The sequence below is a fragment of the Chaetodon auriga genome, chromosome 5 (genome assembly GCF_051107435.1).
Source record: "Chaetodon auriga isolate fChaAug3 chromosome 5, fChaAug3.hap1, whole genome shotgun sequence".
Taxonomy (NCBI): domain Eukaryota; kingdom Metazoa; phylum Chordata; class Actinopteri; order Chaetodontiformes; family Chaetodontidae; genus Chaetodon; species Chaetodon auriga.
In genome coordinates, this window is record NC_135078.1 from 22,382,501 (window position 1) to 22,395,564 (window position 13,064).

Here is a 13,064-nt window from a genome sequence, read left to right on the forward strand (position 1 = left end):
TCAAGTGTGTACAGGGTGTGTATGGGGGTCAGACACAGATGGACAGCTGGTGTTTCAGCGGTGCTAAATCACTCACCCCTCCCCAGCATGCAAGCACACATGCACACACACAGACGCACACACACAGAGAAACACACACATGCACATGTCCCATCCCCCATCGACCACAGGGAAACGCCCCTTAAAGCATTCCCAGCTCTTACGCTCAAAGACTACACAATGAGGACGCGCACACGCACGCACGCAGGCACACACACACACACACACACATAAAAGCCTGGTTATTTTCACCACAATGACACACACCAAAAAGTCTAATATGACAGTTTGGTCAGGCCATATTAGAGGTGATCATTTCATGTCCATGCACATTCATAAATCAGTCAAGGATCGTTGTCTGTGGGTAATGCTTCACACACAAGCTGACGCGCGCGCACACACACACACACGCTCCTATTTTATGAGCTCATCAAGTCCCTCAGGTCACCAACCGCCATCTCAGCCAGGGATAAAAAAGCTCACATCAAAAGGCTAACCATTTCACACACACGCATGTGCACGCATAGCATGCGCACACACTTGGCGTGGCAACTGTGGCAGCATTAATTTCCTTGTGAACGCACTTGACTAACACATAATAATCCCAAACACTACTGGGAGACCACCAAGCAGCAATACACACACACACACACACACACACACACACACACACACACACACAGCCAGGGGGACCACCAAGCAGAGGGGCTGTCAAGACAAGATAAGTGTGTGTCTAGCATCAGGGTTTCGCATAGACACACTAATACACACACGTACACACACACACACACACACACACACACATACAACAACAACAACACACAGCCTGGCCTGGACTCCTGGAAAAGCTCTGGCTTATCTCTCTCCACAGATAGTGAAATGGATTAAGAGCCACATTTGGCACGTCCAGAGGACTGGACAGATAACCAGGAAAACACTCTCTCTAACTGCAATCACTGCTCAACATGATTTGTGAGTGTGTGTTTGTCTGTGTGTGTGTGTGTGTGTGTGGGTGTGTGTGTGTGTGTGTGTGTGTGTGTGAGAGAGAGAGAGAGAGAGAGAGAGAGAGAGAGGATGCATTTAAGCTTGCGTATGCCTCCCCATGTGTAGGCATTGGACCGATAACTGTATGTCTGTGTGTTAGTGTGCGCGTGCGGGCATGTGTGTCTGGAGGAGTGATGCAGTGGTTGACCCAGGACCCAATCCGTTAGAACACACACATTCATCTTCCAAACACACACAGCGTGCCCAGACAAAGAGCTGTGTGTGAGGGGACGTTCAGCATGTGTGTGATGTCAGCTGGAGACAGAGAAGGGGAGCCCATCATATCCCGTTTATGTGTGTGTGTGGGTCTGTCCCCTGACACAAGCCGCCTGCTCATTGACCCCCCTGGTTATAGATGCCTGCTATGAAGATGATAGGAGGCTGAGATTCCCTTTAAGACGGGGAAATTACATCGTTTTCTCCTCTCTTCAGTGCGGCTTGGCTGGAATCGCTCCCTTGTTCACTTCTCCCTACATAATAGACACTCGGTAGCTGACTTTATTGTGAGCAGTAAATTGAGATTTTGGACACATGAATCTTTGTCTTCTTGTGTCATCACTGACAGCTGTGGAGTCCCATGAATGTAATTTTTGCATCTATAAAATGCGAAACAGCGCATTGCCGGCAAAGCTAATGTTTCCTTTTCATTGTGGGAATATGTGAAGACAACGTGCTGCATACATTTTAAATATAATAATAATCTAATCATATGAATATAGTGCACTGTATAGTACATGGGGGTGATGTTTAAATGCATACTTTTTCTTGCCTCTGCTTTTGAAATAGTCACTTGTGAACATTTACATAACCCCTATTTGCATCTTTTTAGTGTTTATTCCAGTTTTTGCTCGCTGTTGCTACTTGATGCGGGAACATGCCAGTGTCCCCACATTAATAACCGAGAGTTTAATCTTATTATAAGTTGGAGAGGAGAAGTTTTGACAGCGGATTCTTGTGCCGCTACAAAAGGAAGAAAGGCTAAAAAAACGCCATTTCCATGTCTTTCTTTGCTCCATTCTGCATGTTTGCCTACTTATCTGTCTGTCTCTCCCCTTCTCTGTCTATTAGAGTCAAATCTCTGTCTTAATGGGCATCTATTGTATCCTGCCTCCCCCCCTCCTCTATTCATCACACTACCACACGCACATACACACTCCCTCTGAGGGGGCCCCTTAACCAGGCTCTCCATATGCCTGACCCCCACCTCCTCTCTCCTCCTCTTTCCACAACCCCCTTCTCCTCTCCCCATCTCCTGCTCACACTCTGGCTTCTGCTCTGTTGCTGCTGCTGCTGCTGCTGCTGCTGCTGCTGCCCCACGCTGCCATCTGCTACAAGACAACAGAGGGTGAAAGAGGGAGGAAGAGGAAGAAAAGAGTGGTGAAAAAGAGCGGGTGAAAAGAGGAAGACACGAGGGAAGAAAAGACTGAGGGGAAAAGCTGAGAAAGAGGGACAGATAAAAGATAAAGAGAGAAAGAGTAGATGTGGACACAATGCAGCAGAGAGCAGAGAGGCTGTCCATCTGCTCCCCCTCTCGCCTTCCCTCCCCTCCTGACACACCGCCTCACACACACCACAAAGAGAGTATTTAACCCCAACACACACACGTGCACGCGCAAACACACACACACACGGGAAGGAGACAGAGACAGAAAGCAGCCCAGCCTCTCTCTTTAACCCGTTCTTCTCCAGTGAGCTTGCCTGTATTACACCCTTGGGGTGGCAGGTGATGGGTGGATGGAGGGAAAGGGTGTGCGGGGGAGCAGGGGGTAGACGGAAGGGGGATGGGGGGGGGGGTGTGATTGAGGGACAGAGTGAAGGGGATGAAGGGTTGAAACTGATCTGAATCAACACCAACACATCCTCCACTCCCCTCCCCTCCCAAAACCTCAAATCTCAATAGAGACCAGCTTGCTACTCCTGTCACTATGACAACCTCTGTCAATCATACCGTGGCAGTGGGCTTTCAAACGGGGGCCGATGGCGCTGGAAGAGGAATGGCCGCCCAGACATCAGAGTGCAGGGTTCAGCTCACGCAGCTTACTCATGGATATAAACACTGAGCGTTTTAGAGGTAAACATGCCTTTTTATACCTTATTTACAGAAAGGTGACGGCAGGTCACACAGACTCATAGTCGGCTTTGTGGCGAGAATACACATCCTGTAGGCGACAGGCTGAAACTGTGGCTGTGGGTGACGTCAAAAATCTGCCAACGACAAAGCAACACCCACATGTTTTCTTTGCAATTTCGTTGCAGTTTCCTGTTTGAATTACCGCTCAGTCATTTAACACAAGGTCATGGATTAGGTCAATGATTAATTTGGTCATGTCAACCAATTTTACAAGTTTTTTAAAAAAAAAAAAAACAAAATGCTGTACAGCACATGGACAGCAGTGGTTCCCAATCTGGTCGCCAGTTGCAAACATCCAGTAATCCATTTGAAAAAAATGAGGATGAGTCTGAAAAGAGTGAGACTTTGTGTAGTGGAAATATGTCTTTTTCCAGATACTAACGGTTCAACCAACTGAGAGGATGAGCTGCATGAATCCTCTAATTGGTAGACTACTGTCTTTCCTTTCATTACCTGATTTTAGAAACCTCATCTCTTTGACAAAATTAGCCGAGGGGCGATTTTGTAGGACTGGGTAGCCAGGCGCAAATTTCCAACAGGATTTTCCAAGCAGATCCTTGATAACGCTGATTAGCTTTTGAAATTTGAACAGCCCATTATTATTTCTGGGGAGGTTGCATGAGACAATGACCTGACAAAGACATAGAGCAGAGATATATCTGACCATGCAAGACTAGGTTATCAGTAAGAATAACATTCATGCAGCTCTAGTACCTCATGAGCCCCTTGAATTTGAGTTAAAACCACTAGACTGAAGCACGACAGAACAAAACACGGCCTAGCATCATGTTGACAACATGACGCCTTCGCTCCTGCTGGGCCTGTCGAGCTCCATGACATCGAGATGGCTGTCAGGTTTGGACACACACACCACTGTGTAGGTCAACACACACCGCAAACACTAGATTCCCCAAAGGACCTGTTCGTACACAGTGTCACACACACCAAACACCAGTGTAGTGTGTAAAGGGTGTGATGGAAGAGGGGGGTGAAGGGGGTGTGACCCACAAGAGCTGATTTCATTAAAGGAGACGAGAAGAGAGGAGAGGAGACGGGAAAGGTCCCTGTGTATATGACCACAAATGGAGAGAGCAGACACCAGCTGTCACTTGCTTATGTCAGCCCTATTCTCAGCTCCTATGTGGGTTTGTGTGTTGTGTGCTTGTGTGTGTGTGTGTGTGTGTGTGTGTGTGTGTGTGTGTGTCACTGTGTGATCTCAGCTAGCCATGACTGGTTTCAATTACGCAGCAAACTTTGACCCTGTGTAACCAAGCAGGGAAACGAGCTACTGAGAGAGAGGGAGAGAGAGAGAGAGAGGTACAGAAAGAGGTGGAGTGTGAGAGAGAAGGAGTGGTCGATGCAGAGGTGCAGCGATGGAAAGAAGCCACAGGAGGTTTCTCAGTGACACCGCTGACACACTGCACAGCTACTAAAAAGCACGCATAAACGGCAGCATTTCCAGAAATGGTGTCTTACCCTTTTTCTGGGGGGTCCTCGTTCCTCGTCTTTCTGGCTCCGGCCCGCTCCTACGCCGCCTCCTGCTCGTCCTTGCCGCGCACCTTTGCCCTCTCCAACTGGAGGTCTGATGGTCATCCTGATCTCCGGTGGACAAATGTAGTTCTCAAGGTTCTTGGGGGGCTTCTTGGTGCGCTTGGTGGTCTGGATCTTCAGCTTTAAACTTCCTTCCTGGAAACTCGCTTCCTTGATGGAGAACTCCTGCTCCTCCAGAAGCCCCTCCCCCTGCTCCTCTAGCCCCTCCCCTTCGCTGATGGCACCGTTAATCACATCATCACTGCGCGCCAAACTGATGCCCCCTGCTCCTTGCTGGTCCTCTTCATTTGGCCCCACCCTGCCTCCCTGTAACTCCGCCTCTTTGGGTCGGGCCGAGCCAACCAGATCCCTTGGCTCCATCCACGCTCCCGCCAGAGCCAGTCAGGATGGGGGAAGCTGTGGCAGCCAGCCAATAGGAAGCTAGAGAACAGTAGTCTGTCGGGCTGGTTGGTTGTTGTCAATCAGCTACTGGGGTTGGGTTGGTTGTCCCACAGGAACACAGCGAAGCCAGGGACAGTCTGCGGAGAGAGCAGGTGAATTATACCATTAGGAAAAGAAGCGTGACTTGAACAGAGTCCTGTCATCCCCATAGCTTCCATTCCAGCGCTACCTCTCAGCACAGGCCCGTCTGCTGTCATCAACATCCTTAACTGCCTGTTATGTATGAAGACAAACACGAGCTCATCATAGAGCTGTAGAGGCATGCTACCACGCTCTCATTTGCATTTTGCACCTCACATAAACAAAGTCACTTTTGACACCCACTACCACTTGCCTTCTTCTCTCCCTACTCTCTTCTTCATGCACTCTTTGCTAATCTCCTCTCCCTCCCTTCATCCCTCATTCTATTCCCACGACAGATCTGAAGCAGAGCCGTGCAGACACTAGAGTGATCAGTGCAAAATAAGACATTCCTCTTCTCTGCTCTAAAACCAGGCTGAAGTTAGCCTGAGGACACAAGACAGAAAAAATGAAAGAAGCTGACTTCTGTTTTTTTTTTTTTTTTTTTCTTTTTGCCAGAGCAGAGAGGGAGGGAGGGAATCACACATGGGGAGAAGGGAAGGCAGCAGAGAAAGACGGAGGGAAGGAATCTAAATTCTTTCCCCAGATGTGGTTTACGAGCTGGTCTGGAAAAACCAGCGTCTGAACTGTTTTACGCACGCATGCAATGGCATTGATACACACATGCACGAAAAATTCCATACACTTCTGCACATACGCACATACGCAAATGACAGTGTTGCTGTCACCGAGTACAAATCTTCACCCCTCCCGCTACTTTGGCTCTCTAGAGAAAAGGTTGTGGTAGCCATTCGTCAGAGGATTCAGGTTTTCCTTTTTGGATCATTGCACATGCAGGCAAAGATATATATTACATGCTTACATCAATACACATACACACATATGCACACACACACACAGGCTCACTTACACACAGGCGTATAAACAGAAAGCAACCAAAACAAACACTGGACTACACTTCTCACTGTAGCTCCAGGGAATCCCATCAGTCAATATGACATGAGGCATGACTGAGCTGGAAGTGGGGAATGCTGTCTCACACACTGAGCTTAGACTGACACCATTTACACTGATGTGAACTCAGACCAGACCACTACCTGCAGACATGACTCAGGTTAAACTCTCCTGCTTCTGCAGACTTACAAAGATCTGAGAGCACAAAATGTTTGCAGCTTATGTATAAACTTGTCTATGATATTATTAACCAAATTTAGGTGGGTAATATAGAAATACCCACCTCCTACCTTCTGCTAATACATTCTTTGACATGGTTACTGTAGGCGTTTTACACTATCCGTGTGTGCCTATATGTGTGTTTTCTCTGTGTGCAATCCTGTACCAGCCCACGCTACTGTACTAACAGCTGATCCCCGTCATAATGCCTCACAGCACATGCTTACAGCTACACCCGCTTATCCTTTTAAGTGGAGGGGGGCTGGGTACACCCTGGACAGGTCGCCTGACACACAGAGGTAGACAGCCATTCCACAATCACTCCCAAGGCAATTCACAGTTGCCGATTAACCTAACTTGCATGTCTTGGACTGTGGGAGGAAGCCGGAGCACCTGGTGAATCTCCTAGTAGGTTTGAACGCTCTGGCTGTGAGGTGACAGCGCTAACCATTGTACCACTGTGCCCCCCATGCTCACAGTGTGATTGAATAATCATAATCCACAGCGGTATTTCAACAAACTCGTCAGCGTAAGACTGCGCACAAACAGTGTCCGGCCCTGAGGTCAAAGTCAATGGTTAGACATTTTTCATCTGCAATTGAATGATTAAACAAAAATGAAAAGGCCTGTTTCTGCGAACCCTGTCTTTACCCATGAAGTTTGCCAGTCTGAAACCACAGTCTTTCAAAGCTGACTCATAACGGTTATTGATGTAGGTTCTGGTAGCTCCATGGTGGTTAAGTATGAAAAGGACTTAAAGGACCATAACAGTGGTTTTGCATGTTTAAGCTTATGAACTCCAAATCACTTATACTCTACACAGTCAATGCTGTACTGCCAACTGGTTTCCAAAGCACACTAATACATTTTCAGATTGATTTCCTACCTTCCTGGAAGTCATTGATTTTCATTCATTAAGTGCAGTATGAAAAGAGACTTGCAAAACTAGCTGGAGTCTTTAGTCTGCTTTAGTTTTAAGTCATAGCCGCATTATCTTCACATGGCAGCACATTTGTAAGGAGGGACTGTTCTGAAAATTACTGTTGCCTTCAGGAAATCTTCCACTGGTGAGATTTTAAGGTTAGCTGTCCAACAGCAACCTATTTAATGCAAGACACTACCAAATTCCCATTATTCTGTCTACACTGTTGTTCGTGTTTTGACTTTGATATCGAGACAACAGAGACTTTGAGTGCAATGCTTTTTGGCAGTCTAAAATCTCAGATGTCAGAGTCTCCTTAACTCTTCATCTAAAAAGAGTCCTCAAAACAGACCCTGCTCACTGCTCAACCACACGACCATAAGGGTTACATCAATCAGTAACACTGACGTAGAAATAAAGGGCACTAAATGTTCAGTTTGATGGATTACCTATGTGAGGACAGTTTCTGCAAGATGATTTTCATACTCCATTAAAATCAATGGAAAACCGCTTGCTGCCTGGAAGTCAGGAAATCAGTGCAAAAATGTAAGATATGCTTTGGAACATGGTCAGCAGTATTGTACAGTATGGACGATTTGCATTTAATGGGCTAAAACATGCAAAACCGCCGCTGCGGTTCCCGAATAACTTGGCAGTATTCAGAGTTTTGCAGGCGTTACTATAGGTCCAGTCCCGACCTGATCGTAGAGTGCTCACATGACCATGTTTGGCCCTCCAGGAACCTCCCAGTCCCTAATGTCAGCTTGGTGACTCGCCCTCATGGCATGTGTGAAAGCCACCCTGTCTGTCATGTGACTGAGGACAATGACAGGAAAAAGAGACAGCTGCCAACCACAACATCACACACACACACACACACAAACACACACACACACTCACACATCAAAAAGAAACCACTCTGGGTGGTGCTCTAAAGACTCTGTGCCCCCTCACAACTATAACCCACTATGACAACAAAATGGCGTCATATGTTAGCAGATCTTCATTCTGGGCCATTACTGTGTAAACTACTTAGCTGGGTCATGACTATTCCTCCTTCCTCCCTGCCCGATGCCCGAAGTTGTGTTAGTTCTCTGTTACTGGCAGACGGGCCGAGAGTTTATGTAAGACTGACCCCTCCTCGGGCCTCCCTCGCCTAGCCTGAGCCTCACTGTCTCCTCTCTCCTCTCTCTCTTACACACACAAGCACACTGACACACACACATACACACCTCGACTAGCCTCAGACAGCAGGGTGATTGTGAGAGGCCAGACTCACTGCATAAATAGCTTTATTATGTTCTCAAAACTACCAGCGCTAACCAGCTTCCCTCTCAAATAGCATAAGGTCATTCCCTGCGCTGGATGTGAAAGGCCGCGAATGAGACACTCCTCCAACATTTATTTTGCCTTGTCCTTTTAAAACAATTATGATAAAGCATTGATAATGGAATACAGATGGACAGAGCGGAGATGGTGAATGATACGGACACACAGACAAAACAGAGGTAGACGGAGTCTGAATGTGAGTGAGAAACACAGAGAGAGGGAGAAAGAGATGGCAGCAGAAACACAACCTTTTAAGGCTGCATACCCAGCAGCCCAGTGCCTGAGGTGGACTCACAAATAGCTCATACACACATGCAGACAGATGCGCGCGCGCACACACATACACACATTCGCACATCCACAAGCACACCAAACACCCGTGTGATTGCACAAGGTGAAGAGTCTTTTTTCCGCCTTTTCTTTGATGTGAGAGTGTAGTAGAGGCTCGGCCATCCCTGGCTGTAGATGAGTATCTCACAGGGATGATGAACATTGTCTGACTGCCATTTTCATTTTTCATTTATCTCTTTTTCTCTTTTATTCCAGCCCTCTAGTGAAGGGGCCATCACGTAAACCAATGTTTCCACAATGATCCAATCTTTGGTTGGAGACAAATCAAAAGGCACGGCCCCAGCCTTCTAGTACTTCCAAATCCAGTGGGCACGGGCTTGAGTTTTCAAACTGGAAGTCTATTAGTCCTCTGCCTCAGAGCACAGCAAGGTGAAGGAAGCCATCTTTTTACTCTGTCCACATCAAAGAGCGTATTCTGTTTTTAAGTGGACATTATGAACTTCTATTTGGATATGAAATACAGAATAAAACCCCTTCTCTCCGCAGTTCGGCGTGGCTGGCACAGTCATGTGTTCAGCTACAGGGCAGCTAGAAGGACAGCCATAAAGTACCATGTGTGGGACAGCTATAATAGAAAATGATGGCCTTGCAGCCGTTCTGTGCGGTCCCACACGCACACACTCCTCTGGATGAGCCATATGCCAGGTAGCACTAAACCCATCCTCACCTAACTACCCCGCAGAAGCAGATGAATGTTAAACCATTTTAACTGCAGCAGAAGCCACAAAATGGCTGTCAGCAAAAACACCTCCCCTTCTCCCCAACTGTCTTCCTCCTTCCCCTCATCTCACTCCCCCCAACCTCTGTTCTCTCCCCTCTTCTCTGTGCTACCTCTTTCCTTTACCCTCCACCTCCTGCCTCTCCCTCCCTCCCTCACTCTTTCTGTGTGCTCTGCCAAAAGGTGCTCCAGTGCTGATATTCTGTTAAGAGAGCCTGCCAACAGTTAGATTTGTCCTTGGATCCCGTTCACATTCCCTCCTCCCCCTCTCTGTGATCCTATTTCGACCCGAGATATCCAGCTCAGAAGGGGATACACCTAATCGATATCTCATGCTTTAATTTAAAGGTGGCACGGGCATCTCATTACCTAATAGAGGTTTTAATAGCCTGCTTCATACTTTTACGCCACAAAAACGCCGCCAGAGTTTCAACTCCCCCAAAACCTGTTAACAAGACAAGATCGATGGTTCCATCCGAGTCTGAATCACCTCTATTATCCATCCCTCAACCCCATTTCTTTGCACCTAGTCACGCACTTCTCTTAAGATTGCCTCTCTTCTCATGCCCCTGTTGGTCTTTTTTATCCGTTGCTCATTTCCACGCCTTCAATCCCATATATCCCGAGACCTGACTGTTTTTCCACACTTTCCCTGACGCATTCAGGCTTGTCTATTTATCTTGTGGAGCTGTGCTTGTGAGTGAGGTTTCTGGGGGCTGCTGATAACAGTGGCGTGCTGCCATTCAGCCCTCACCTTCCTCCACACGGCCAAAGCACGGCCATCACTTTTGGCCACGCTGCTTCTGACACCCACGTGAAACTGATCGGCTATTGATAAATGCAACCAGAGTGGAGTAGCGCTGGCTTCCGCCCAGTCCACAACATGTTAAGTGGAAGCCACATTTGTATGTATGCTGGCGTCTCTGTACTGATGCTACGGCGGCATGAGTGGACTTTGTGCTAAGATGAAAAATAAACCAGAATGAAGGCAAAGGCGACAAACGAAACACACTCCTCGCATGCTGAGTGTGCTTCAACATGCAACTTCCACAGCACTTGGCATCATTTCATGTGACATTGGTCCCTCTGCAGCCTCTGTAGCTGGACCAGAACAAGTAGGAAAAAAAAAAACACATCCAGCCAAAACTCTTTCAGCTAAATGTGACATAACTCATGATAGACTGAAGCAGTTGCAACCATCCGATCTGCTGCATGTCACACACTGTGATGCTATGTGATGGACCATCAATGTCAATGGAGATGCAGGAGGTCCACCCCAGCAGAAAAACACTGAACAGTGAACAGCAGTGGCCGAGCTGCTCCATGATCAGTGTGTACTGGACACTTCATCCCGTTGACCTAATTAGCTGTTTTATCTTACTGCCACCTAATTACCAAGGTATTACACAGTAATAATGGACGGAGACAGAGTGGCACAGCATTGTTTGGGGTGGTCTGTGTGTACGTGCGAGAATGTGCGCGTGGTGGTGTGAGCATGTGCGCGCGTCCGTGTGTTTAGTTGAATTTGTTGGCATGTGACTACAAGCAATTTCACACATTTCATGTCAATTAAAGAATAAAAATGGCACAGGCGTAATATAATACACTGCGCGTATTAACGTGGCACGTAAAGAGCAAACGTGAAAAGCAGCAGCACACAGCAGTCAATAACATTAATAACAACATTAACACATTTACAGCAGAGGTGTATTCAGGTGTGGAATGTGGCCAGTCAACCGGGGCTACTTACCCATGTCTAATGTTGTCACACACTCGGCTCTAACGTGTAAATATTTTATCAAGATCATTTACAATCCATTTAGACACATTTTACACAAGCGACGGATGGGATGACAGCCTCCCGGGGAGCTGTCAAACGGTGCCAGAATATATGTATATATTTTTTGACAGAAAACCCCGAGGAAAATGGCGTCAACGGTGCTTTGGAAAGAAAAAAAAAGCGAAAATAGGATTTGCAGCCGATCTGATGACAGACGCAAGGTAGCCGCACAGGGGGGAAAATCCAATCGGAAACTTGGCGCTTCTGTCCGATTCCTCACAGAAATAAGGTCTTTAGAGGCTCTCGCGGATGGACGCGTGTGGTGGGGAGCCGCGGCGGTGCAGAGTGCGTCTCCGATGCCTTGCAGGATCGCTGGTCACTCGGGGAGCTGCACGGCGCAGAGATCCCTCGCAAATCCGCTACTCGGTTGGTAGGGGAGGAGGGGGGAGTAGGACTGTTACTGCAGTCAAAACAAGCCCGCATCCGACTACAAGCCCAAATCCAGCGGGAAAATGTCAGCGACAAGACCGCGCTTTCAGCCGTCAGTACAGGAGACAAGGGAGCCGAGGCAGGAGACGGTGGTTTAGGTCGCTTTCCCTCGCCGGTTACATCGGATTAGGGTTTTTTTCTCTCTCTCTCTTTCTTTCTCTCTCTCTCTCTCTCTCTCTCTCTCTGTCTCACTCACTCTCTGCTTTTCCGATCGGTGAATGTCAGGTCCCGGAGCCTGGTGTCTGGTAATGATCTCACCCAGCAGACTGAAAGCCCTGGCCGAGCAGGGGAGAGAGGAGAGGAGGAGCGACATCGCCTCCACCTGGCAGCACACACGCTTAGCGCGTCTGCTCCTGCAACCTTCTCCTAATTCCCATGGCCTTCTCCTGTGGGACTGTAACGCAAAGGGGGAAGCAGCATCTGGCAAAAGGCTTGTTGTTTTGACTGAGTCACTGCTGTATGGACAGATATTTTGCACATTTTTTCAGCAGGTTCAGATACATGACTGCACACAATGTGGCACTCACACAGGTCTTTAACATAAATATTTATTGGAGAAAAGTCTATGTATGAACATCGAATTTTGGTTTTTAGAAATGCCTGAAGTAGTTGCAGATACAGATATTATATGAGATTTTGTCAGGGATAGTTGAACAGATGTTGAGCCTACCAACTCAGAGACTTGAGCCTTCATCAGTCCGGGTTGGGTGAGTCTCTCCTCGCTGCCAAATTGAGCAGATAACAGTCTAATACTGGAGAGCACCAGACTCCTTTGAACAGCCACGGTCCTTCTTGGCAGCGTTCCAGGAACATCTCAGAAAAATGAGGGGAAATTCATTTTTTGGTTAAATATCTATTTACACACATAAGATCAAATGGCGGTGGCCACATAAAATGGATAAATACAATCCTAAAACAGTTGAAAATGATCACGAAAAAAAAAATCATATCCTATTTCAGTAGTTTAGAAACACTGACGGCTAGATCAGCTTTCCTCCAATTCAAAGAGAATGGA

The 13,064-nt window shown here is 47.4% G+C and overlaps 1 protein-coding gene across 2 annotated transcripts in view; it reads right to left on the bottom strand.

Annotated features, from left to right (window-relative positions):
- Positions 1-12,322, bottom strand: part of setbp1 (SET binding protein 1) — a 34,863-nt gene extending 22,541 nt beyond the window's left edge. The window contains exons 1-2 of one of the 2 annotated variants that reach the window (XM_076731907.1): positions 12,246-12,322; positions 4,691-5,283 (exon numbers count right to left, since the gene is read on the bottom strand). In XM_076731907.1, coding sequence (XP_076588022.1) covers positions 4,691-5,125 — 435 coding nt within the window. In that variant the 5' untranslated portion in view covers positions 5,126-5,283; positions 12,246-12,322. Of the gene's footprint in view, positions 1-4,690; positions 5,284-11,530 lie in introns of both variants that reach the window. The other variant, XM_076731906.1, reaches the window with a different exon arrangement.
- Between the last annotated feature and the right edge of the window lie 742 nt (positions 12,323-13,064).